Source organism: Rhodofomes roseus (genome assembly GCF_022264815.1).
Source record: "Rhodofomes roseus strain CIRM-BRFM 1785 chromosome Unknown C8Q71scaffold_13, whole genome shotgun sequence".
Lineage (NCBI taxonomy): Eukaryota > Fungi > Basidiomycota > Agaricomycetes > Polyporales > Fomitopsidaceae > Rhodofomes > Rhodofomes roseus.
Genome location: NW_025952969.1, coordinates 954,637 through 979,095, shown reverse-complemented (window position 1 = coordinate 979,095; position 24,459 = coordinate 954,637). Strand labels below are relative to the sequence as shown.

Here is a 24,459-nt window from a genome sequence, read left to right as displayed (position 1 = left end):
CTACCTCTCAGATTGTATGCTCACCGACAGGCGCGCCCTTCAGATATTGAACGCGTCAGACCGGATATGCGCTTGTTTATCACATTAAAGCCGCGCGATCAGAACGCGGTAGCGGGGAAGGGGCACCGGGCATTCAAGTTCACAGAACGTCTCTCGCCACGATGTCATTGAGGGACTCCCTACCGTGCTGCACAGGCGCAGGCAGCGCTGAAGATACTCTCCTGAAAGTATGCTCTCGTTTGCAGCGTATTGCCACAAGTCTAACGCGGACGCGTTCTTGGATGTGACGAGATCCTCCTAAGTAGCGCTCAAGTAAGTCTTTTCGCTATGATACGTGGGGACACATTTATCCTGAGTGTAACAAGCTCGATGCACCTGAATACCACAAGTGGTGAGTGCCAGTTCTTTATCACCGCCATCTGAGTTTGCGCGCTTCGATGTGCATTTGAACCTTGAGGCAGGAGCTCCTCCACGCGGGCACGCTTGTCAGTGAGAGCCGGAGTTGAGCCGAGGACCACGAAATTCGCCTCCATCGCGCTTTCCGCAAGGTATACACGGGGCAACCCGAGTTAAAGTATGCACGAGAGACGTGCTGTGCATCTCGAGCACCTCGCTCTTGCTTTCGTTGCTGCCAGACTTTGGTCACGGTCCTCACAGACAATATGCCCAGCTGCTCGTCGTGCGGACGTGCGTTTGCGAAGGAGCCCGCGCTCCGACAACATTGTAAGGATAAAGGTCACACATTTTACGTTGCTCAGGTGGTGGCCGCTCCAGTGGTCACCCCAGTGGTCACCCCAGTGGTCGCCCCGGTGGTCGCCCCGGTGCGGAAGTGCAATGTCTGCAACTTAATCTTTGCATCTGAGGCTCGACTCGATGCGCATTATCAAGCGTCGCCCAAACATCCATCATGCAGCCGCTGCGGCGAATCGTTCAAAGACCTGACACAACTAAGTAAGGTGCGTTGTATCTCTTCTCCGATACAGGAATCATAACCTGACAGACGTGCAATAGCATATAGCGGCCGCCCATATTCTGAAGAAAGCAGCGGCACCGGCTTCAGCTGTCCCTTCGTCGCCGGCAGCCCCGCAGCCAATTCAAACCACGCCTGCTCAGCCAGCAGCGTCCACCTCTGCATCAGGGACGTCAACCTCGAAAGGGAAGGCAGTTTCGTGGGGCGTGTGTGGGTCCTGCCATGGGTCAATCTTGGATCTTCAAACACACTACGACTACTCCACGCAACACCCGAAGTGCGAAGAATGCAACATGGGGTTTCTCGATGCCTCGGCCTTGCAAATTGTGGGATTCCCTTAGCCCAGTATTGTCGAGTACTGATGCATGTGCAGCACACGACCTCCGCGCACCCACCCATCCAATGCACGTCATGCGGAGAGGGATTCGCCGACGCATTGAGCCTGCAGAATGTGGGCGTTTCTTGATACGAACTTTGTCGAATTCTCACATGTGGGCAGCATATGGCCTCCGCGCACCCATCCCCTCAATGCAAGACGTGCGGAAGGCTGTTCACGGGGACCGAGGACCTCAAGCAGCATTACAGAGACTCGCCAAACCACCCCTCGTGCGCCTCATGTAGTATTGGCTTCCCAGACGCCGCGACCTTCCAACGTGTAAGTGCGCCGGTGACCTTGTGTGATGTTCATTCACGGATCCCACCAAATGATAAGCACATGGTGGATGTCCATCCGACACCCGTGCAGATCCCATCTCCGGTGTCAAGTGAAGAGTCGTTCGTCGAGGTGGTAAGCGGAGCGCTCGTCGGCCTCGCTGTTGACATCACTGACGCATCGTCCACCGTGCATTGAAGCGACGGGAGACGCCCCCGACCCCGGAGGACTACCTTGAGACACGCTCGCTGCCCACGACGCCGCTCGTGTGTCCGACGCCGAGTTCCGCCACATCGGCTCGGAGTGCGCTTTCTCTGAAGGTTCGTCGCATCGCTAATCGCGTCTGACGAGCATTCTATAACGTATACACAGACCCAGAGCGATGCTTCGTCAGTATCGTACTCGTCTCGACGTGCCTCGGAGCCGAGTCTTCCTTCGGCATTCCTTTGTACGTGCGCATCCCACTACACCATGCTTCCGACTGAATGAGACTCGCTTCAGCTGGCGACGGCGCCTCGGCGCCTTGGGCCGATTATCCGCTCGATACTCCCCAGTCCCCCGCCCACGAACACTTCGACTACGCAAGGTATGTGACATTCGCTGAGCGCTGATACCCCTGATTGACATGAAGCATAGCGAGGCTGGCGTGACACACGAGCCTCCGCCGAGTGCTACCACCATGCAGTCCGCAGTCCTCGAGCTCACAGACGCATCGAGCGTGGCTGAGCCGTATACACCGAGGTCCAGTTCTCTGGGGACTATCACTCCCATGGAGACGCCGCAAATCCGCACAATACATGTGCCACTCGGTCGACCTCACGTTGAACGCCCGGAGTCGGCACTGTCATACGTGAGCGAACACGCCTCGGTCAAACAAACCCCTTTTCAGCAGGCATCATCCGCTGCCGTGGCCCGAGACGAGATAGACGAAGTCGCCTCGGCGGGGTCGAGAGCCATGCACCGGGTTGTGAATGCGGTGCAGTCGAGGCCTCCGTCGGTTGCGTCCAGCGTGGCTCGACGGCACGAGCATTCCAGATCGCGGTCGGCGTCGTCCAAAGCACGTTCAGATGGTATGTTCCAACGAATACACTACAGCGGTGCTGCAAACTCTCTGACACCCTCGCTACAGAGCCCTCAGAGCTGTCCGCGAACTCTCTGGGAACGACTGTGACGCCTACGAAGGTGGTCTCCCCAGCGAGGCCTTCCGTCCCTTCGAGCGCCGTGTCGTGGCATTGTAGGTCTTGCATGAAGGACCCTTGCGAAGAGCCGACTGCGACGGTGTGCGGACATATCTTCTGCCATCAGTACGTCCCAGCTGTCACAGAGGATAACACTGTTTACTGAAGGAGCTCTATCGCAGATGCATCATCAAGGAACTCGCTACGAGTATGGCCTGCCCAGTGTGCAAGAAGATGTTTTTGTTGAGGCTGCACGTGGAGTCAGTGTAAGGGTAGGCGGATGTCTCGCTGCTAATCATCATGTGTACGATGTGGTATTTAGTCTCATGGATGCTTGTTTATACAATGCTCCTCACAAATGACTTGAAACATTGTGCACATGTGCGAGTCTGACTCCGATACTTAGGTATGTAGAAGTTGAATGTCTGACTGCCAGTGTCGACCATGGCGCCGCTCCCTGGTCGTCGCATCGGGCAGCACAACGCCACCGCGTTTGGACTTGGTGCATGGAGCGCTCAGAATTCTACCAGGTACTTACCCCATCCCGAAGAGGATGCGTTCAAGGTGCGTGTCACCGCAGCACATGCGTTCAGACTCCACTGCTGTGTCTCCGAGTCGAACACTCCCGGAGAACTGGCCAGGAATGGGGAAATAATATCAGCGATTTTTTGTCGTCCTGTCAACGTAGAGCACTCATTTTCTCCCAATTCTTTGCATCGACAAGCAGGCCCGTGAGGAAGCCGTGAAGACAGTCAAAAGTCAAAACAAGACCCGTTCCTGGGGCGTCTATCAAATATGTCCAAATGTGGCAATAACCGCAACAGTTGTAGTTCGCGCGACGACGCGGGCGTCTCGTCACACCTTGGACTGACACGCAACGCTTGCACCTCATTTCCGGACTATCGGTCTCAAGTACTGTGTATACTTATCTACTGGATCGTGGACATTCTGCGAGTCCTTGTGACGGTCACTATAGAATAGCTTACCCCTACAGTACTAGTACATTGTCGATGCCACGCAAGGTGGCTGTGAGCGAGCACGATGATTCCGGTCGCCTGATAGCTTCATACACTATTGGAGACTCGCTGGCGAAGAAAGAGGTGTGCTCTTGATAGCCTCTCTTAATGTTGCTGACGATGTTTAGTAGCTCTCGTTACAGTTGCCGTCCGATGCTATTAGTGTTCAACGCAAACGGAGAACCTGGAGACATGTCCTCAGCAACGTCTTCCTTCCTGCAGGCTATCCTGCCACCGTATCACCTGGTGAGTGTCAAATCTCACTTGACGGGTTGGATGTTAAACAATACGCGATCTTAGACTACCTATGGTATGATCGGGTTCGTCTCGGCGCTTCTGCATTGGATGATAAATCAGTCCAGGTATTCAATCTACAACGCACTGCAGGCCTTCTGCAGCTCCCTGGCAGGGTTGATCGCGTCCCGTGCGGTACTACAAGGTAGACGCTCCTCATGCGGGCTCTTGCTAGACACATTGTCTCAAGACATGCAACACAGGTCATGGTGTTGGCAAAGCGGATGCCTCTGCAACTCACGCCATCTTCTTGACTGTGATACAAGACATATTTAGTCGTCTAACAAGTTAGTGTTATGCTATTACCTCACTGGCAACCGTTGTTAATTCCTACTGGTATTGTTCAGCTATCATTGCTGCGTACTATCTGGGCACTTCCCTCTTTCCAGAAGCGAAGACCTACCGTCTCGCCGCAGATATATTCAATGACGCCTCAATCATCTTCGACACGATTTCACCTCATCTCGGCTTCTTAGAACTGACAGATAGATACCCCTTCGTGCGATATGGCACGGGCTCGTCTCTAAGAATCGCGTCGCTTTGCCTGAGCGGCGCGTTTCGTGCTCTTTGCGGAGTCGTCGCTGGAGGCTCCAAAACGGCGCTGACCGTGCACTTCGCGACGTCTGGTCGAATATCTGGTGATGTGGGCGATCTGAATGCCAAGGATGGTAGCAAAGAGACCGTTCTTGCGCTGCTGGGCATGCTGGTAGGTGATATCACTATGAAAGTAGCCATGGCTTATCGTGATCGACACAGGGAGGGTCCCTCGTGATGCACTACGTTCACGACACAACATTAACTTTGATTGTGTTGTTCACCCTCCTTTTCCTTCATCTTTGGGCGAACTACCGCGCAGTCAGGGTAGTAACACTTCGCACTCTTAACCGGCAGAGGGCCAACATCGTTTGGACGGCGTACCGGCCCAAGATGTCCGGTAAGTGTGGTAGTACTCGTGACGTGTGGTGTGATTCTCACCATGCGCAGGAAACCTGGCAGACCAAAGTGGCAGCCCGAAGATACTCACCCCGGAGGCCGTATCCGCCCTGGAGTACATCTTCGTCAACCCAAGCCGCTTGCACGACCTCTCCGCGCGTTCAGCACCCTTGCTAGGTCACTGCCATATCGGGTCCTCGTTCGCCGCGATCACCTCCGGCGCACCGACCATTCCAGGCGTCGACGCGACGAAGTCGGGCCACAAGGGACTCCACGTCCCAAACGCTTCGCAAATCGAGTCGATCCTCGAATTCTTCGAGGACGAGCAGTACGTCCTCTGGTTCGACCCACACGCCCGCGGGGCCTGTCGCATGCACATATGCTTGAAGGCAGGGCACAAACCTGCGGACCACCTGAAGGCCTGGGCGCACGCGCAAGAGGCTGGGAGGATCCTTGACGGCCGAGCACCCGGAAGCTTCGACGTGGCCATGTCCGCAGTCGAGATCGCCTTTAGTCTGGTGGAGGAGTCCTTCCCTGCGTTCCTGGAGGGAATCCTCGCTGCAGGCTGGAAGGTCGACGAGGGAGGCATGGTCGCCGGCTCACCGCTCGTGCTGTCCGTGGACAATGGCGAGGCGCGCCTGGGAGAAGAGGTAGATGAAGACCGCAAGAACGTATAGATCGCTAGATCGTGTACATAGGCAATGTGAGTAGATGAGGATTAGAGCCGAAGTGGCGGCCGCACTGGCCTGTGTCTCGCCTGTGGTGGTGTGTACCATGGTCTGTGCCATCATCAGGGGCAGGTATGCACTGAAATCACGGTGTTGTCGTCCGTCCAGGGCATATGCGACTAGACCTTTGTTTCCAGGGTAAAGCAGGTAGTAAGGAGCCAAGCCAGGCGCGGGCACTGTATGGCGGGTACTCATCTATCGATCGATGCCTACTAATTCAAGGAGCTCCACACCTACACAGACAAAAGCATCAGTGGCTCAGGTGTTTCGACCGACGCGGACAACCCGTCGTACGCAGTCGGGAGTACGTTGATGCGTAGCGCAATCCACTCAGTCTGACTATATGGTATTTCTAGGACTGTCCACAGAAAACCCCCCCACCTTCGAGCCTCCCGCCGGAAAAATCCACGCGGTCGTACCACCGCAACACACCCAATGCGTCTCGGCTCGGCTTCCAGACCGATGCATTGACAAAGTACGTATGCCCATGGCACGGAACGTGTTGTATCCGCCGCCAGCATATGCCTGGTCTGGAGCTGTGCATGGACGCGGGGCTCCCCAACGTCGACATTCTCACCGCCCGTCGCGGCAGAGATTCCGCAGATTCTAGCGTCCCGTCCGGTTCCTGAACAAATGATTAAAATGTTACAGTACCTCGCGGTGCCTTCAGATTATTGTCGATCCGATTCGACATCTTCGAAAATCTGTCGCTCCGACTTACCCGGCCATGATTTTGGCTCTCGGGTGGATAGATCCTTGGCTAGCGATCTGAGAATACTTTGCAATCACTAGGATTGAGCTTTGCCAACGGAGAGTCGTTCGCGCAGGCGTGTATACCAAAGACCAGAGCTAGAAAAAAATCCATCTCGTTCCGACTCGTACAGGGGGGATGCAGAACATCCCGAGACTACTCTACAGCGGGCCAATGCTACATTTTGTGCGAGCACACGAACTCAATCCGTGCGGGGCCGCACACGGAGACCCTTGACCTTCTTCGCAAGGCCAAAGAACCGTCCACGCTCCGCCTTCGCCTCGATCCGCAGTCTCTCCTCATACTCGATCTCCGCCTCCGAGATGTGTCCGCCGAGCGCGTACCACACGACGGTCGCCATGCCGAGCACCGCGGTGAGCACGCAGCCGGCCATCGCGCCGATAGCCTTGGAGTGCCAGCCGTTGTTCTGCACCCACGGCCCAGCGGGCAGGCCGTTGAGGTCCGTCACCGACGCGTAGCCCGCAGCGTTCCCGGAGTAGGGCAGCCCGAGCGTCGCGCACTGGTCGTTCAGCACGGACGGCAGCGAGTTGCGCTCCTGCATCTGCAGGGGCGCCTCGATGATCTGGATCGCGAGACCACTCTCCAAGTGCCACTCGATGTGGCCTGAATGCGGATCAGCACATGGCTTGGAACAAGACGGGCGGATACGCACAGTGGAAGAACCACACGCCTGGGTTATCCATGATGATGCGGAAGGTGTACGCGCCGCCCGGGGGAGCGAGCACGGTGTCGCGGCGCATCGGGTTCGTCTGGCTCTCGTTGATCGGCGGGTTCAGCGCCGGGTCGTCGCTCGTGTAGTCCTCCGCGAAGTTGACAATCTGCATCACGTGGCCGTGCAAGTGGCTAGAGACACCGATTAGCTACCATGACTCCACGATCTAACCTGGGGCTACTCACAAGGGGTGCTTGCCCGTGTCTGCGTTCCGAAGCGTGATATCGAGGACTTGCAGATGGTCGACGACAAAGCTGAGCGGGCCGTACGCGGCGCTGGTCGTCGCGTTGTCGCCGAGGGTGAGCGCGGACATGACAGCCGGCGTCAGCGGCGAGTTGTACGTGACACTGTCGAACGAGTCGTCGTTGTACGCGCCGTAGAACACGGCGTGGTTCGTGCCGTCGTTCATCGTGTCGAACTCGAAGGTCACCGTGAGGTTCGCGTTCGAGGGTTGCATGGGCACCTGAGGGGTGCGGCGTCAGCAGATAGCCAGCTAGAGCCAGCTGTAACGTACGGGGTTGATCGGGACAAGGTCAATGTCGGGGGTCGAGAGGAACTCATCGACTGTGCCCTCCACTGTCGGGGAAGAGGAGTCGTAGATGATGTAGGAGGTTGCGTCTACACAGTAACGGTGAGTCCACAGCACTGCTGGATATCGCTGATCACTGCTCACTGGGGTTGAGATCGTCCGGAACAGTGTCAAACATGGTCGTGTCGAAGGCCGCATGAATCGCGTAGTTCGAGGACGTGTCGTTCTTCGCGGTAACTAGTACCGAATAGCGCTGCGCGACACCGATGTTGAGCTGGGAGATAGTGTACGGCTTTGTCTCGATACCGTCCGCCTCAATGATTTGCATGTCGTGGCCATCGATCCAGAAGTAGAAGCCCCCGAACGCGCCGGTGTTGGCTATCCGAAGGCGGTAGGTCTTCCCGGGCTCGAACGACATCGTTGCGTTCTCGTTGAAGCCCGTGCCCGCAGTCGAGCCGCTGGGGCTGGAACCCTCCTTTGGCGGGAGGTACGACTCGCCTTGCGAGAAGTACATCAGCGGAGCCTCTGCGCGTGTGACATGCATGAGCTTCGCCGATCGAACGTGGGAGAGACACTGAGACACACTCGGGACGGGCTCTGCACCACCTGGGTTAGCGATGTTGATGAACTGGTTGATTAGCACCGAGTGCTGGTCGTGGTACCAATCACCGATAGTGATCGTATACTCTTCGTCGTAGGCGTATGTCTCGTTCTCGGGTTGGATGATGAGTACGGTGCGTAGACCATCGACATATTGACCCTGCGAAGCGTTAAGCATGCTGAGCGACGGTGGTCGAGCACGGACATACATTGGAGTGTGCATGTGCCCAGTATGTGCCGTGCTGGTTGGAGGAGTTGATCGGCACAACATATGTGAAGCTCTCGCCGGGTGGAATACCACTGCCAAGACCGTGCATAAACATTCGGTAAGTATCAGGTATACAAATGTACGTACCATGAAGAGACGCCCATGGCACCATCCATCCAGGACGTCGAGTTGAAGAACATACCATGGTGGTGGACGGTCAGGGGGTCAGACAGGGAATTGGTCGTGTGCAGGACAAGCGAATCGGTCGTATTGATCACGATCGGCGGGGGCCTGCCAGACACAGCGTCAGCACGAAACAGTGAAGTCGTCTGCGCGTCGATCACTCACGGCCATGTCCCGTTGACGCCGACGGCGCTCCTAGGGAAGAGACCGTCGGGGTTGGCGTTCTCGACGTAGGTGACGTTCCACCAAACTTCCTTGACACCCGCGAGGGCCGGGGACGCGGCGGAGAGGAGGGCCAGGAGGGTACACGCAGCGGACCGCATGGTGGACGCGTACGGTCGAGCGAAAGGGGGACCGGGACGCCTTCGCGGAAATGGATCGCGCCTTTTACGTGGGCGCGTCGAAGTGCCCGGATGATGTGACCTGCAGGCTTGGGCGGGTGGGACGTCTTCCTGGACAAGCGGAATAACGACGCACGGAAATTTTATCTGATAAGCAGATACGAGGCCCATCGCCGGCAGTCCTCATCTTGGCGCCCGCGAGCCGGTGCCGCCAAGCCATCTTCCCGAGACGGGTTATCAGATAATCACCGCCCCAAAAGCTCTTCCCGATCATTGTGCCCATGATGCTCCTTGCGGCGTAGTCGGATCGAACCCGGGCTGCCCTGAGTTCTAGCGTCGGCGAGGGCATGCTCTGCAGACGTTGGATTTGAAGGACAGCTAATTCTCGCCTGCACATAGGCTCGCCTAAGGAGCATCCCAATTTCAATTGCATCAGAGGAGGCAGACGACGCACCGTGGACGTCACAGTTTGCTGAAACCCCGCCTTCGCACAGGAAGGACCTGCGGGGCCACGGCGAGGCGAATGCAACCTCGCCCGATTTGTCCGACGATGCGAGGAACGCCGGTCGCCGAGGCAGGCCTGGACGTCGGGATGGCCAAGGCGACCGCGAGGGTGGGTGGCGCTATCTGATAAGATAATGGCACGATTACCCGCGAGCCAATCTGTGTCAGGCCTGATCAGGCAAGCGCGAGACGGAAGAAAGATCACAGACCGCGTTCTTCCTCTCCCCGCTCCTCCTTATATTGCCCGCCACAATGGCTCGCGATCTCCCAGCGACCCAGCTCGTTTGCGCGCGTCCCTGTCGCGTCTGCACCCTCCGCTTGCCCGTCCCGCATCCGCAAGGCGAAGTGTAGCGACCATGGCCAAAGACCTCTTCTCCGTCACGATCTTCTTCATCGTCTTCCGAGAGACTCTCGAGGCCGCCATCATCGTCTCCGTCCTCCTCGGTCTCGTCGAGCAGATCATCTACGAGGACCCAGAGCGCCTCGCACGCATCAAGGACGCCCAAGCCAGGGCCGACCCCGAGACCCCCGGCACTGACAATGCCCTCGAGAAGGACCCGTCCGCGTCCTCGGACGTGTCCTCGACCCCCGAGCTCACTAGCGGCGTGGACGATGACATCGTCACGAAGCGTCTCCTCCGCAAGATGCGCATCCAGATCTTCTTGGGTGCTGCCATTGGTCTCCTCGTAGCATGTGGTGTCGGCGCGGCGTTCATCGCTGTGTGGTTCACGCAGGCGGCGGACCTCTGGGCGAACACCGAGGACCTTTGGGAAGGTGTGTATACATTGTTGGCACCCGCCTGACACGCCATGCTCATTCCGCATGTACAGGCATCTTCTCCCTTATTGCGTCCGTTATTATCTTCATCATGGGCGTCACGATGCTCAAGATGGACCGCGCCAAGGCAAAATGGCGCATCAAGCTGCAGCGCGCCTTCTCCGGAGAGCGTACGTGTGGTTCACCCTCGACACGCCCATCCACCACGATGCTGACGAGACGTCCACAGATGTTGACCGTAACACCAAGGCTGGAAAATGGGTCCTCTTCGTCCTCCCGTGCATCACTGTCCTCCGAGAGGGTAAGTCGGTAGTCCCAAATACTCGAACTTCTTCTCTGATATGCGTTCCGCAACAGGTATGGAAGCTGTCATCTTCGTCGGCGGTGTCTCTCTTGGGCAGCAGGCTACCTCCATCCCAATTGCCGCCGTTGTTGGCCTGATCTGCGGGCTCATTGTCGGCTACCTGATTTACGCTTTCGCCTCCCGAACAAGTGAGTGCATTCTAGACCGTCCTCAGTGAGTTCGCATTCTGACATCGGCACAGCACTCACGGTCTTCATGGTCGTGATGACGAACTTCATCCTGCTCATCGGCGCGGGCCTGCTCTCCAAGGCGGTCTGGTACTTCGAGTCGCACGCCTTCGCGCAGATCGTCGGGTCCGACGTCGACGACACGGGCGGAGATGGGCCCGGTTCGTACAACGTGCGCGGCTCCGTCTGGCACATCGACTGCTGCAACCCCGAGAACAACTTCGACAACTCGGGCTGGTCGATCTTCGCGGCCATCTTCGGTTGGACGAACTCGGCGACGATCGGGAGCGTGCTCAGCTACGTGTTCTACTGGATAGCCGTCATGATTACGCTCGTGTATTTGAAGTGGAAGGAGGGCCGCACGAAGGTCTTCGGTAAGGAGAGCCAGGCAGGCGTCAGGAGGAGGGAGCGCCAGGAGATGCTCGCTGCACAGGAGCAGGAACAGCAGCGGCTTGAGGAGACGGAGAAGGAGGGTGCACGCGAGGCGGCGCCCATAGCGGAAGAGCTTGTTCAGTAGACTGCGCGGCGACTGACTATTCTCCTGTCTCGCACATGCGAAAATTTGCCACGATGCCTTGTCTCTCGGACCCCCTCACAATGTCGTCTGTAGCTACTACTCTTGCGCTTTGGTTGGTTTTTGATGCCTGTACGATAACGATCTGAGGTAACATCGTGTCGTGCGTACGATGGGTTGTAACACGAATGAAGGAATTTCAAACTCTCATAGTTTGGATCTGTCATCCTTGCCGGGGTCTTGGCTTGTGTGGCCGTCAAGTACACATCTGTTGAGTTATCGGACGCTCACGGTGACGGGTGACGCGGCGACGAGTGTTCTGGTAAAAACAGAAGATCATTTGCATGACGTGAGCGCTTCGGAAGCCTGATACGGACAAACTGTAACATTGACAACGACATCACTTACAGGATACCTCCGAGTCCTGACCGCACTCGACCTGCTTGACTGTCTCGTCACTCCTGCCAGGCTTGAGGTTCGCAGGGAGGAGATGGGAGAAGCGGGGAGAGATTCAACGACCGGAGAGGGCGACGCGACCCTCTATAAGTACTCAGAGAGCAAGAGCGAGAGCGACAGGTAAAAAAAACTAAGAGTGACAGCGCGACGGCCAGGAATTTGACATATGTTCGAATCGAAGCGTGACCAGTGCAGAGCGAACGATCGATGACAGATGAGGCATGGATGATACCGTAAAAGGAAGGTACACCCGTCCGCCGGATGACGACGCGCGACGTCTGTGGACTGGCCACCCATACCGTTCGAAAAGGAATGCTTGCTCAGAGCTGTGCGGAAACGAGCGAAACGTGATCACGTTGTGTCCATCCTTATTGACCTCGATGCTGCACGGCAATAACGACCGAGATCCCGCTATACTGGCCAGGCGGCCGATGCATCATGATGTGCGCAGCAGCAGCTCATAGCAGTGCGTCCAGCATACCAAAGGTGAACCCACAAATGTTAATGAAGCTTGAAGGGCTCGCCGGAGCTTACTATAACAGATATATGACTCACTGATGACATCTAGAATCTGTCGATAGGTTGTAGCATCATCCTACCTCACATGGTGCGGCGGTATGCACAGTGGTAAATTGACTGCTTGTAAGTGGACGCATCGCAATTTGTCCAATCCATCCCACAGTGTACTAGGCGGCGCCAGGCATCACTGCCGTAACCGTCCGATGTGATAGCAGTATCCGCACCTCGAACGTCGGTGTCAGTAACCAAGCCGTCCAGTATGCGCTCGCGCCGCGAGGAAGGAAGGTTCGCATTCGAATTTGCGCTATGTGCAATACCCCTCGGCGACCCGGGGTGTCTCCGCGTTCCACGACGACCACATCGCGCGGCGTGCTTCTCTGCCCGCCTGACCGTCCAAAACGAGTGCTCTGGGATGATCCCACCCCGCATTGCACTCAGTACCGGGAGGCTGAGCTCCAACTCTTGTGCTTGGCCCACATGCCACCGCGAATGAATGTACGAGAGGAATTCAGAACATACGCCGACACAGAGTAGGCGTGTGAAGGCGTTGCCGAGATTGACGATAGCCTCAAGTGTCCGCGCCCGTTCTGGTGGTCGATCGCTACCATCCCAGGTATACTATTCCATATGCATTGTGCGGACGTTAGTGCCGAGCGCTCGACGTCTCATGATGATCGCAGAGCATGTGGCACGCGTCTCGGTGGCTGGCCTCGCCGGATACACGACATGCGCGAGTCCACTGCTTGGATAGACACAAGCCTAATGGACCGACATCAGTGCCGATGTTATCAGAAGGCAAAGCAGACGCCTTCCTGAACGCACTGGTAAACTCTGGAACCCAAGGCCTTGCTCTTCATACGCACGCACTCGGGCAGTAGGGGCATGAACCTGGCATGAACTACCGAAAGCGGCTCGCATTGCTAACGCCGCTGTCGCGCTTTTGCAGCCGAGAGCGTGCTGTCAATTAGCAGCGTTCATCCCCTGAGAATACAACACTTCGAGCCGGTGCTGGAGCTTCCATCTCGGCAATGGCGCTCAACATGGTTTCACAGGCACGAAGGAAGTCGGAAGGCCCTAAGCCGAGTTGCCTGTATATAAAAAGTAGATGTTAGAAATCTCTGTGTCATTTTCTGCGAAGTAAATAGCTCACCAATGACTTCGCGAACTGGTCTAGACGGAATGTTATGAGCGCTTGTTTGACTCACCCAGAAGACGTACCTGGCTTTACAGTCCACTCTCGACAGAATTTGAATTGTAGTTGGAGATCTGGTACACAGAGCACCGCTCTGCGCTGTCGCGTTCCTGTCAGCTAAACCATGGTCGGAAAAGGCCGCATCATAAGTTAGCAGCTGTTCTAGGAATACACCCAGTTTGATTGGCCGGGATCAATTCAAACGCTGGATCGTCGTCTACCCAGAATGACCCTCATGACTGGCAACCGAAGCTAACGCGGAATCAAACCCTTGGAGAACTTAGTCAGGGCGGTATCAGATAAGATAGCGAATGTGGCAAACCGGAGGGTAATCGCAGACGGTGGGTTCGTACTGCAGAACGATTTAGGGGATTCAACGGACGGCAGGGAGGACAGATCATGCAAATTGGACTGCGGAATTGAGAACATCTGGACAAGGCCCGAGGGACAGGAACGCGAAGCCAAGAAGTGTCCAGCAGCGAATCCGAGTTTGTTGGTTCGGTATCGGCCACCCGCTCGGCAGAGCGCACTAAACGTTGAGAGGGACCAATATCGCCCTCTTGCAAACAGGACATTGAAAATCTCGCGTGACTGCTTCGCTGATGCAACTAGACGTGCGTCAATGTCAACGTCAACGTCAAAGGGCGCCTGACACGATATGGTATGTGGAACGTACCTTCTACAGAAGATATGCCCACACAGGGTCGCCGTCGGCTTGTCAGAAGGATCTTGCATGCACATCCTGCAGTGCAGGGACCCCAATTGTGGTGGGGCGAGCGGCGTCAAGGAGGCTGGAGGAACCTCTCGGCCTTGTTCGACGGGCCGAGTCGAGTTGGGCAACTCGAGGTGCTGTGCAGAACCTTTGTCCCAAATATGCGAGGATTGTGCGGTGGGTTGATCGTATACGCGCTGCTTTATGCCACTACATGCGAGCGTGCATCGCGCCACGCTGACGAGGGACGCTTCGTTTCCGCCTTCGGGAAGCAGCGGAGGAGTCGGGGAAGGTATGGTTGCTGAGGATGGGAGCGATTCCGAGATGCTACTGACCGTCTCGGAGTCTGTAGTTATTATTGGAGACCTCGAGGATACATCTTATGAACGATGTACTTCGCTGAGGATGGCTGTATAACACACTTACCTAACAGAAGACACGCCTCCTAGCTGAGGAGACGTCGACGCGGTCGTTCTCCCGGACCTGCTGTGCACGTCGGGCTTCTGCCGTTCATTGTCAGCATAGATGCATTCGTGCAATAATTAGCCTGTGAGCAATCCTCATAGCATCTATGGAGTGTACGGCCTACTTACGGCTTTCCGAGGCGGAGGCCCGCTCATTACAGGCTCAACAGCTTGCATAGAAGACGGAAATTGTGGGATTGCGCTTGATTTAGATCGAAGCGATGCACGAGACGTTGTGGGTGTCCTCGCTCCGCGATGATCCGCCTCTGACGGCGATGCGTCCCCGAAAAGAGATGTCCTTCGACTAGGAGATTGACGGCGTTGCGGAGAGCTTGGTGCCATCGACGCTGACACCGATGGAGTCGCCGCCACGACTGCGGGCTCCGTTGTGTAATCAGACCATTCGGATGGACACGGCGAGGGTGCCCTCGATGCGGTAGAAGATGCCTCCGTTACAGGAGTCAGCGTGTTTCTCCATGACTGTGGCCGCGAAGGAGACCCGACGGGATCAGATGGGCGGTCGACAAACTCGTGTAGTGAGTTGCGTTCGCACGCGCATGGAGGTAACATCAGGATGGTCGAGTCATCAGAGCCGAGAGAGTCTGAGCGATGGCCGAGCAACGAGCTGAGGTCCGATGGACTAGGTGGACTCTGCGTGCGGAGACTGTCATCCTACAGAACAGAATCGGACTAAGTTGGAGTCATCAGAGTTGCTCACGAACCTTCAAGCCAATAGGCCGGCCTTGCTGGAAGTACGCTGCTCCGTCATTGAGATGAACACAGTCTACGTGCTGACACTGTTGTCAGTCGACACCCTAAGTGTGAGCTATACATGAGCACAAACCTTGGAAAGCACCGTGGTATCCACGAATCCAGACCCACAGTGCTCGCAGACGGGATGGAAAGGCGAGTCGTCGTAATGCTGCTGCAAGTGAGCGGTAGTACGACAATGAACTTGGCAGTTCTTGCATCCGCCCTCCGGATGGAACGTCCACAGGTGCTGGCTAGAAATAAATGCCAGGTCCCTTCAAGGTCGAGAAGAACACCACTGACCTCGTCGAACCGGACAGGGTCCTCGAAACCAACTCTGCATTGACAACACTTTGGGTGCAGCTTGGAATCCATCAAATGTTGCTGATATGCATGCTGATAGTATCCTTCGCCGCAGAACCCACATGCTTGCTTAGAGTGCGCAGCAATTACGTGCTATTGTGGTCGAACTCAGCTCAAGCTAGCCAATACAAGAAAGGCTATAAGGCACATACCGATGCAAAAGTAAGCGCATCCGCAAAACGTTCGTCACACCTGCGACGCAGGCCATTAGTACACACACTAACACCAGGCGGAAAAAAGGCTGTACGTGGAGCAGACGAGTGGAAGGCTTGAGTTGATATTATTTGTGCTCTAATTAGAAACAAAACAATTCAGCATACTACGAACACCAGACGGTCTGCACGTACTGTTCCAAGGGTACTCTCGTCGCTGACGGAAGGTACCCGCTTACCGGAGTCGCCCGAGTCCCCGCAGATACAGGTAGCGGTAGACATGATGGAGGCAGAAAAAGAGGCGAACACTCGACTCACGTCCCCTCAGATATAGCACCAGAAATTTCGGAAGAGGCTTTGCGATCATCGATGCTATGGCCGGCAACGTGGTGTTCGCTAAAACAGCAGTTTTACGAAAGCTGACAGCTACGGTCGTAATCGAGACGCTCTGGTGTCAAAGTAGGAAACTCAGTCACCGTTTTGAGTTTGAGTGATGGTACCACGCACCGCTAGTTGCCCTTTCGTCGCTCAAACTAATGCAGTGTCAACGCACTTGTCGGTGAGGTCCTCTGACATGATCTCGAACGAAACACTGCAACGGCACCGATAAGATGCGCACTACTTACATTGAAGTACAGTGAGAGTGAAGGACAAGCGACTGTTGAGAGCCGCATCAAATCGACACACGCGGTGTAGTTCTCTCTCCATAGAGGTAGCGCCGCGTTATTCATCACCTGTCCGCCCAACCCACTCTAGGAACTCGAGCCACCGCTTCTCCCAAAGTCCGAGTGCGTATGCCTTCTCTTCGTCTTCCAACATGGAATACTGTATACACGAGGCGAGTCAGCTTGTAAAACATATCGATTATCGAAAAGCGGTGCTGGAAGATTACCTTGATGCTGTCTCTTGCGAACTCGCCGAGTGTCAGAAGTCCGGTCACTTCGCTCGCCATGAGGACCTGCATTGCTTTGATGAGCGGACAGCCTTCACATGTCATGGACACAGCGTACCTGGAAGAAGTCAAAGGTCAAGCCCATGTTGCCGAAGACCGCGGGGTCGTCCGAACAGAGCGAGACATGGACACCATGGTTCACCAGGATCGGAAGCGGATGTGCCGGCATCGACGATGTCAAGCGCTGCGATATGCGTCCCGAATCAGGGCCAGAACATCCTATACGAACAATGCGCTCTTACAAGGATTTCGTTCCTTCAGTGCGAACAACATGAGCCCTGGGAGACTTTCCGGGAGACATCGAGCAACGTACGAGATGGGGCAGACTTCAACAGCAATGCCTTTCTCCCGGCATATCTCCATGAGTTTCGGGTGCTTGACAAGAGAATACCTAGATTCGAGTCGCAAATGCATTAAGTGATGATTCTCTCCGCCGTCATTGAGCAACTATGATGCTCACCCGTGCCCGATGCGTTTCGTTCCAAGAAGAATCGCATCGTACAGGTTCATGTCGGGCGCATTCCCGTCGCCGAGGGTTTCTCCAGCATGGAAGATGAAGGGCAGGTCGACACCGAGCTCCTCCCTACGGCGCATGAACTTGGTCAAGGGCTCGATGTAGTCGATAAGAGGCTTCAGCGAGTCTTCATGTCCGACGAGGTCAAATCCTGCGACCAGCCAAGAGTGTGAATGACATTTGCGTTCGCACACGCTGGGAACTTGGGTATGTACCTGCAATCAGATGCGGAAACTCTTGCTTGAGTGCCAGAGCGTCTTCCGTGTACCACTCCAGCTCTTCTGGAGTGATGAAGCGAATTGTCGTGTAGATAAGCTAGGAGCTGTGAGCAGCAAACCAACGATTTGCAGAATGGAAATAACCTTCACGCCAATCAGTTCATCTTGTCGACCTTGCTCCTTTAATTCTGCCTTGATTTCGTTCAGGACCCGGTCAAATATGATGAGCCATTCTCTATGCGGGAGGTTTTCGAGTCCATCTGGGCCTGTCATGTACCTAGCAGGGAAGAACGTCTATGAGATTCGTTGCGACGATCATCATACGGGGACTCGACACACTTATACAGGAAATTGACTCGTGCTTCTACATAGGAAATCCCGTCGTCAATGGATGACAAGATGAACTCCCTTATGTACTGTTGCCATATAGGGAGATAGTATATGAGGTTCTGTAAGTCGTCATATGTGTCACAACGTTGCTCTCGGAGCAGTTTGTGACACCTACGTGGCAAGTGAGGAATGTACTGGAGAACTTCGCCCAAATCTTGAGACGGTCGTTCAATGAAACATACGAAAGGCGCAGGATGGGCGAAGAACTACCTTTGTAGGCGAGTCGTGTGTGCCATATGCTTCAGATGGGTTGATTGTCAGCGCTCTTTTCACCCAGTTGTCGAATCCAACAGGGCCCTCGAGGCTCTCGTCGAATGTCTCCCTGGCGCGGTACAACGGCACCCACTCGCCGCCGATATATGTTGAGTCCGTCAAAGAAGACGAGGTTGAGAAGGCACCTGGGGAGAGCACTTTGAACTCGGGCAGCGTTGCTACAATGTTACTTGTCGTCAAGCGAGCGGGTGCTCGGACGTGCATGGCCGGTTGGGCGAGAGCCAGCTTGAGCAAAACATCGACATTCACTGTTGCGTCTAGATGAGCGTGAAGGAGAGCACCTTTGGGCATCTGCGTAAGATAGACAGCGAAGCCGTCATATCAACTTCGTACAACTGAGTATTACTCAAATTCACCTTGTTCAACATCTGGAACAGCTTTGTCTTTGTCACGGTCTCACGAGCTGAATGATCATGATCAGCCGTCCACGTAGCGGCACTTCAGAGTCACTGCATGCGCTTACCAGTCAGGAATGCCATTCCCGGGAAGACATTGGGTGTGCTGTCTATTGGGTTGTAGTCGAAGATGGACTTCCCCGTGCCCCATACCGAATCAGCTTCTACAGCGCGTGTCGCACGCACGACAGCTTCCGCTTTCGCTTCGATGTCGGTGAGGCTCGCCAGTCTGGACGCATCGACGCGCAGAGCTCTGTCTTCTCGGACTAACTGGTCGCGTCGTTGCAGGTATTCTTGCGTAGCATCCATATCGCCGGAAGCGTTAGCAGTGGTTCAGCCAACTTGAATCTTGAGGACTTCTCCTCTGTGTCTCCCAAGCCCAGATGATGGAAACGAATACAAGTTTGATGGCAGCAGCGACATGATAGCTGCAAGATATAGCTGATCACTCAGCACTGACTCGTTCAAGTGTGGTGACGATAGTTGCTAAATCGGGCGGTGCGGATGCGCCGGCACCGAACAATAGGGCGCTAATTCCGCTGGACTGCCAGCAACTCTTGTCTCGTACAGTACGTGGCAAGTTGATTGCTATGGTACGAATGCTCAACATTAGAACAAAGCTTTTGCATCAGTTGTGCTCCAAGTCTTGACACGTACTACGCACGCAATAAGGTAGCCAAGCTACCTTACTCATGCTTACGACCGTGCGTGTCCTGCCAGTGACGCGCGTACCTCCGCCGCGTAAGCTATCATTAGCCTAGTCTCCCGTAGGCAGCCCACTAGGACGACCTTTATGAGGGGAGGAGGGCGGTCGTCTAGGGGCCACACACGACGTAAGTTCACTATTGCATCATATCTTTCCTAGCAGAAGAGGATTTCCGCCTCACATGCTCACTGTGCCACCGTCTGACCATTGGCATTAGCAGACACCGTTCAATCTAGACTCGACGGGACTCTCCGAGTCCTGATCATCTCGGGTTCTACCCGGGCCTGTCCACACTTCAATGAGCGGTCTTGATCACAATAAGTGTACCTTAACTGCTCCCGTATGTTTGAGCCCGACATGGTGGGTGTTTGCTGTCCAGCTGTGCAAGCTACTGCATGGCGCCCTATCATTGTCATACTAGCTGACCGCCCGCATCAGTGCTTAACCTTCCGGGCCTGTACAAACATTGATGCATGATGTGCTATGTGGGTTGACGCGCTATGTGGGTTGATGGGCTCACCGCGTTCGATCCGGCGCTGAAGGCGCTTCACATCGATGACTGGGACCTAGTATAAAATGGTTCGAACGCAGAGAGAACGGCAGGAGTCAACGCATCCTATGCAGGAATTCTACAGCAAACACCTTCCTTTATTCAGCCTCTCGGTCTCTATGCAGTTTCTTCCCTTGCTCGTGTTCGCTGTGTTGCTCGGTTTCGCGCACGCCGCCACCGTCAGTCTAGATCCTCGCCAGGCCGAGTGCCCCTCAGCATACACCGGATAGTGAGTGACTCGGGCGTACCCAGTATTCTGGTGCTCATCATCGAGTGTAGTGACTGCCATGGCGATGCAATTATTTATTGCAATAATGGACAACTTGATACCGGTCTCGCGCCCACAGCGTGCGATGTACGTTCTCTCTCCGAATCGAAACACTGTTGGACTAGCTAATTAGTGTGATACAGAGTGGCACGACGTGCTGGGCCAACGGGAACCAGTATGGCTGCACGTAACAGATGACCGGACTCTCGCTTACACAGGAGTGGGGGTTCCATGGACTTAATATTAGGGATTCAAGTTGGGGATTGTGATTTACTGTTTGGTCAAGCTATCACATTACTTTCTCGTGTCTGCGTGTGGATCGTCGTTCGGATCATCAAGCATTCGCTGTGACTATATATGCACATGCGATCCAGGGACTTTATAAGATCAGTCTTCGAGATTACGATCTACAAGGCTTGAAGTGACGTTCAGAAAAGCATCATGCGTGCAAATGGCTTCGAATGAACCACTGGTAGGCTTTGCCATCTGGGTGTACATGTTCACAAGCCCGGCTTCATCAAACTGACGAGCGTAGATACAGTCCGGCGACCCGCCAATTTGCATGCTTGATCTTCACAGGTATCAAGTCGGCGCCTCAGGCTGTAGCATCTGAGTCGCCGAACCGCAGCCTTGAGCACCATCAATTCGCAGTTCGCAGAGGAAGACAAAGAGCAGCTTGCTGAACGAAGAAGATATCCAACACGAGACTAGCCATACGTGTTGCACCGCCTGTAACGTTGCTTGAGCTGGAGGTATGTATTCGGGTCCGCAGAGCATCGACCCCTTGTGTTGGGATCCTCGTAGAGTGTCCCGACAAAAGGAGACTTTGCAAGAAATACTGTACACACAGAGAAAGCATACAAGACGCGTGCCATCTCCACTGCGGCTGTCTAATTCAAGGTGAGACGTTGAGTCTCAGGAGGAAGAGCTTATGGCACACAGGGCAGTGCATCTTCTCCGCGATCTCCTTCACGATGCAACTAATCCACACATTCACCCATCATGAGCATAGCGCCCGGAAGAAAGCCGAGTCGGAGCTCACGCACCTATAGCAGAAGATATGTCCGCATTGCGTCGCGGTCGGCTCCTCGCACGGGTCCTTTCCACAGCTTCGACAGTGCCACGATGGGCCTGGAGCCTGAGGTCGGACCTGTGATGTGGTCACGGCGGCGTTGGAAGTAGCAGGCACTGATTGCCCATTGGCCGCGGTAGTGGCTGTGGACTCCGTCACAGACGAGACTGCATGAAGGTCGAGCAGTATTTAGTGTACGATTTACCAGTAATTCGAGACACCAGGTTCTCTCACCTTCCTCCTCCGTCATCGAGGATGCTGAGCTGCATCCTGGGGCTGAGCGGACGGAGTGTATGTCCGACGCCTCAGAGCCAAGCATAGCTTCGAGTGGCCGCCGTGAAACGAGGCGGAGAGCCGCCTCGTACTCAGTGCTGGGAAATCCAATACTTGATGACCGGGTACTTGACGGCCCAGTGGACAGACCCTGCGTACAAGCGTCTGAGGCTGGCGCGCGTCTTTTTTTACGGACGTGGTCTCGTTGGTCTCGTTCGCCATCAGACAGCGAGAGCGACGGTGCATTGGGACTAGCAGGGACTTGATGGACACCGTGGTCATCCAGAGTGGCTGTAGAGCCGACATAATGGTCTCGGTCGGGGTTTGAGTCGATCGCCGTGATATAGCTGATCACACTGTCTGGCCGGCTCTGCATTTTACGGTCACCACCATCGGGCGATCGCTCGGCCGCCCTGATGACAAGCAGTCAGTTCCAATTTGCTTGTCGTTGCTTGGACGGTATGCGAGAACTCACTCGACATGCTCGAAGTCGTCCTCCTCGATTTCATCGGATACCTCGCATTGCACCGCCTTCTCATTAACGGCCGGCCCGACCTCTTCGAGGAACGAGTTCAAGTGTGCTTCAGCCTGAGGTCGTCGTACAGGCAGGTTCTCTTCCTCTATACTTGTCGACGAAATTGAACGTAAGGACTCAAGCGATATGGTCGATTCGGCGTCGTCTTTGTCCTAGAAATCTTGTGATCAGCAGACGAGTCATCGAGCGCTGCAAAATTGGACTGACGTCGACCTCAGACGCGTGGACCTGCAGTTCGTCGGCCAATGTGACTACCATGCTGTTCGCGCGGTATTCCGCCGATGTCGCTAAGATATGGCTCGCCTGAGCAAACCCAAATACAGTGCAGCTAATAATATACTTACGCTCAAATTGCGCGAGAGGGCCTCCCTCGTTGTTAGCCTCAAGAATTGATGGGCTTGTGTCTAGGATTGGCGCGTGGACGTCCGCCCCCTCTCTATCGGGCACTGATGCCGAGCTTCCGCCGTTGGACTCGATGCGTTGACCAACCAATTCCGAGCAGCTAAAAGGAAATACCTCCTCCTCCTCCTCCTCCTCAGGCTTGCTCCGCATGTCGCGTGACTCCGACTCTGTACGGACCGCAGTAGTTGATGATCCAGCGACAGCCGAAACCTGGTGCTACAATGCAGCAAGACGCCCGCTCAGTACCATTGCCATCGGACTGGTAAGAGACGGTGAATGCTTACCGGCACTGATAGACGCGGGGGAAGCGGGGGAAGGACCATGGCAGACGGATGCTTGGCAGCCATGTGCTAAGATTATGAACGGACGTGTAAGCGATGGAGATGTGATGGTGGCGAGGCATACCAACCGCGGTGTAGTCTTTATATAAGGCGAAGCCCACATCGCAGAGCGTGCAGCACGGGTGCAAGGAGGTCTTGTGGTTGTGTTTCTTGAGCCCCTTCTTCTTTGTGAATCCTTTGTTACAGTATTCGCACCGATTTTTCTGCATCTGCACCGCCCTCATCGCTTTCTTCTCCTTCTTCTCCTTCTTCAACTCTTCCTTGGTCTTCACAGGCTGTGCAATCGGACTAGTCTGTAGCCGTAACGGGCTCATCAGCGCATGTGGTCAACAAAGTTTCATTGCATGGCCTTGCCTTAGTGTCCGGTGTGACGTGCTTTGGTTCGTGTACCAGCTCCAAGTGCTGCATCCGCACGGATAAGCCATTGTAATGAGATCAGGTGGATTAATACAGACCGCGAGATACTTGACATTCCCTGCAAAGCCTATCTTGCATTCGAGACAGCGAGGATGCGCAAAACACTCGTAGTAATGCCGCTGTAGCTCAGGCTTTGTTGGATACCATCGGTCGCAGCGAAGACAATATTGATCGGTATGAGCGAATTTCTGATGCTATACAGAGATCAATCCAGATAGGACGAACAATGTGCAGTGCGACCCGCTCACCGTCAATAACCCAGCGTCGTCCTTGAAGGCCGCATTGCAAGCGGGGCATTTGGGGTGGCACGATGCACTCTGGTAGTGTAGATACAATTCGTCCATTTTGACGGACATTCCGCAAACACAGATTTCCTCCGCGTGCGCAGCTTGAAGGTGCTGAAGATAGCGTCAACGATCCGAATAAACAAGCGGCATTCACATTACGGTAACGCACCTGCAGCAGCTCGGTCATATCCCGGAAGCAGTTCCCACATCGCCCACAAGTTGGATGTATGGGAGATGCCTTATAATGTGCTCCGATCTCACTCGCCGAGGTGAAGGACAGTTCGCATATGGTACATTTGACTAGCCCTGTTGCAGGCGCTGCCGCGGGCCTCTCGTCCATGGTGGGTGGATTCGCGTCCCCAGTCGCTGCTGCTATCCCTGACGTAGGACCGAAGCCGAAGCTCGTAGTGTGCGCCGTACCGTTGACTCTGAACTGACCATGCTTTCTGGCCACTGTATGGTTGAGCAGGAGTCCCGCTGTTAAATAGCTGCTGTCACAATCGGGACAGCCAAACGGCCGTCGAAAGGCTCCGTGTTTCTTCGCAGAGCTATGACTGTGCAAGCCAATTGAGTCCCGGAAGCCTTTCGCGCAGTCAGGACAAGTGAACGACGTCCTAGACATGATCAGAGCAGCGGATGGCGATGATCGCGGCCAGGTTGGTCGTTGACCTGAGGCTTATCAGCAGGGCTTTATAGCGCCGCAGCGTGCGAGTGACATCCTTGAGGACGGCTTCGGCGACTTCGAAGCTTCGTATCCAGAATCGGCCACAGTGTGACGTCGTCGGCCCTCATGGTCTGCCAACCATTCATACTGAC

At 55.1% G+C, this 24,459-nt stretch overlaps 7 protein-coding genes across 7 annotated transcripts; 3 read left to right on the top strand and 4 right to left on the bottom strand.

Annotated features, from left to right (window-relative positions):
* The first annotated feature begins 417 nt into the window (after positions 1-417).
* On the top strand, positions 418-3,171 carry C8Q71DRAFT_119868 (uncharacterized protein). The gene is made up of 11 exons (XM_047916383.1): positions 418-956; positions 1,012-1,296; positions 1,344-1,421; positions 1,470-1,625; positions 1,683-1,757; positions 1,823-1,942; positions 1,995-2,070; positions 2,124-2,208; positions 2,259-2,692; positions 2,752-2,926; positions 2,983-3,171. The coding sequence occupies exons 1-11, from the start codon at positions 663-665 to the stop codon at positions 3,068-3,070; spliced, it is 1,866 nt and encodes a 621-aa protein (XP_047777870.1). The 5' UTR covers positions 418-662; the 3' UTR covers positions 3,071-3,171.
* Positions 3,172-3,651: 480 nt separating this feature from the next.
* Positions 3,652-5,801, top strand: C8Q71DRAFT_765866 (DUF647-domain-containing protein). The gene is made up of 8 exons (XM_047924159.1): positions 3,652-3,900; positions 3,960-4,062; positions 4,117-4,126; positions 4,179-4,255; positions 4,314-4,397; positions 4,458-4,816; positions 4,867-5,044; positions 5,095-5,801. The coding sequence occupies exons 1-8, from the start codon at positions 3,811-3,813 to the stop codon at positions 5,718-5,720; spliced, it is 1,527 nt and encodes a 508-aa protein (XP_047777869.1). The 5' UTR covers positions 3,652-3,810; the 3' UTR covers positions 5,721-5,801.
* A 923-nt stretch (positions 5,802-6,724) lies between these two features.
* Positions 6,725-9,098, bottom strand: C8Q71DRAFT_724732 (Fet3 ferroxidase protein; the record flags this gene model as incomplete). Its single annotated transcript, XM_047921650.1, has 8 exons — positions 6,725-7,146; positions 7,196-7,386; positions 7,441-7,718; positions 7,770-7,873; positions 7,929-8,544; positions 8,594-8,684; positions 8,740-8,883; positions 8,941-9,098. The coding sequence occupies 8 exons, from the start codon at positions 9,096-9,098 to the stop codon at positions 6,725-6,727; spliced, it is 2,004 nt and encodes a 667-aa protein (XP_047777868.1).
* A 699-nt stretch (positions 9,099-9,797) lies between these two features.
* Positions 9,798-11,696, top strand: C8Q71DRAFT_849058 (iron permease FTR1). The gene is made up of 5 exons (XM_047926692.1): positions 9,798-10,394; positions 10,451-10,567; positions 10,627-10,698; positions 10,755-10,889; positions 10,943-11,696. Exons 1-5 carry the CDS (start codon positions 9,977-9,979, stop codon positions 11,443-11,445), a joined length of 1,245 nt encoding a protein of 414 aa, XP_047777867.1. The 5' UTR covers positions 9,798-9,976; the 3' UTR covers positions 11,446-11,696.
* Positions 11,697-14,656: 2,960 nt separating this feature from the next.
* On the bottom strand, positions 14,657-16,079 carry C8Q71DRAFT_119703 (uncharacterized protein). Its single transcript, XM_047916381.1, has 7 exons — positions 16,051-16,079; positions 15,839-15,991; positions 15,630-15,785; positions 15,508-15,576; positions 14,911-15,457; positions 14,748-14,824; positions 14,657-14,687 (listed from the first exon to the last, which is right to left on the bottom strand). Exons 2-6 carry the CDS (start codon positions 15,908-15,910, stop codon positions 14,748-14,750), a joined length of 921 nt encoding a protein of 306 aa, XP_047777866.1. The 5' UTR covers positions 15,911-15,991; positions 16,051-16,079; the 3' UTR covers positions 14,657-14,687.
* A 694-nt stretch (positions 16,080-16,773) lies between these two features.
* Positions 16,774-19,101, bottom strand: C8Q71DRAFT_710170 (Metallo-dependent hydrolase; the record flags this gene model as incomplete). The annotated part of the gene is made up of 13 exons (XM_047920722.1): positions 16,774-16,875; positions 16,943-17,008; positions 17,061-17,186; positions 17,245-17,257; positions 17,316-17,393; positions 17,463-17,667; positions 17,732-17,831; positions 17,879-18,011; positions 18,074-18,183; positions 18,240-18,278; positions 18,335-18,688; positions 18,754-18,800; positions 18,861-19,101. 13 exons carry the CDS (start codon positions 19,099-19,101, stop codon positions 16,774-16,776), a joined length of 1,614 nt encoding a protein of 537 aa, XP_047777865.1.
* A 2,110-nt stretch (positions 19,102-21,211) lies between these two features.
* C8Q71DRAFT_724729 (uncharacterized protein) lies at positions 21,212-23,983 on the bottom strand (the record flags this gene model as incomplete). Its single annotated transcript, XM_047921648.1, has 11 exons — positions 21,212-21,296; positions 21,363-21,555; positions 21,623-21,812; positions 21,858-22,074; positions 22,137-22,348; positions 22,404-22,483; positions 22,541-22,808; positions 22,883-22,948; positions 23,008-23,232; positions 23,605-23,754; positions 23,813-23,983. The coding sequence occupies 11 exons, from the start codon at positions 23,981-23,983 to the stop codon at positions 21,212-21,214; spliced, it is 1,857 nt and encodes a 618-aa protein (XP_047777864.1).
* Positions 23,984-24,459: the final 476 nt, after the last annotated feature.

Coding starts and splice junctions, on each gene's coding strand:
- C8Q71DRAFT_849058 (XM_047926692.1), top strand. CDS start 9,977: ATGGCCAAAGACCTCTTCTCCGTCACGATCTTCTTCATCGTCTTCCGA. Junction 10,568..10,626: donor GCGCGCCTTCTCCGGAGAGC/GTACGTGTGGTT, acceptor AGACGTCCACAG/ATGTTGACCGTAACACCAAG. Junction 10,890..10,942: donor CGCTTTCGCCTCCCGAACAA/GTGAGTGCATTC, acceptor ACATCGGCACAG/CACTCACGGTCTTCATGGTC.
- C8Q71DRAFT_765866 (XM_047924159.1), top strand. CDS start 3,811: ATGCCACGCAAGGTGGCTGTGAGCGAGCACGATGATTCCGGTCGCCTG. Junction 3,901..3,959: donor ACTCGCTGGCGAAGAAAGAG/GTGTGCTCTTGA, acceptor CTCTCGTTACAG/TTGCCGTCCGATGCTATTAG. Junction 4,817..4,866: donor TTGCGCTGCTGGGCATGCTG/GTAGGTGATATC, acceptor TGATCGACACAG/GGAGGGTCCCTCGTGATGCA.
- C8Q71DRAFT_119868 (XM_047916383.1), top strand. CDS start 663: ATGCCCAGCTGCTCGTCGTGCGGACGTGCGTTTGCGAAGGAGCCCGCG. Junction 1,943..1,994: donor GGAGTGCGCTTTCTCTGAAG/GTTCGTCGCATC, acceptor ACGTATACACAG/ACCCAGAGCGATGCTTCGTC. Junction 2,071..2,123: donor TCTTCCTTCGGCATTCCTTT/GTACGTGCGCAT, acceptor GACTCGCTTCAG/CTGGCGACGGCGCCTCGGCG.
- C8Q71DRAFT_119703 (XM_047916381.1), bottom strand. CDS start 15,910: ATGGATTCCAAGCTGCACCCAAAGTGTTGTCAATGCAGAGTTGGTTTC. Junction 15,786..15,838: donor ACCCTGTCCGGTTCGACGAG/GTCAGTGGTGTT, acceptor ATTTCTAGCCAG/CACCTGTGGACGTTCCATCC. Junction 15,577..15,629: donor ATACCACGGTGCTTTCCAAG/GTTTGTGCTCAT, acceptor CAACAGTGTCAG/CACGTAGACTGTGTTCATCT.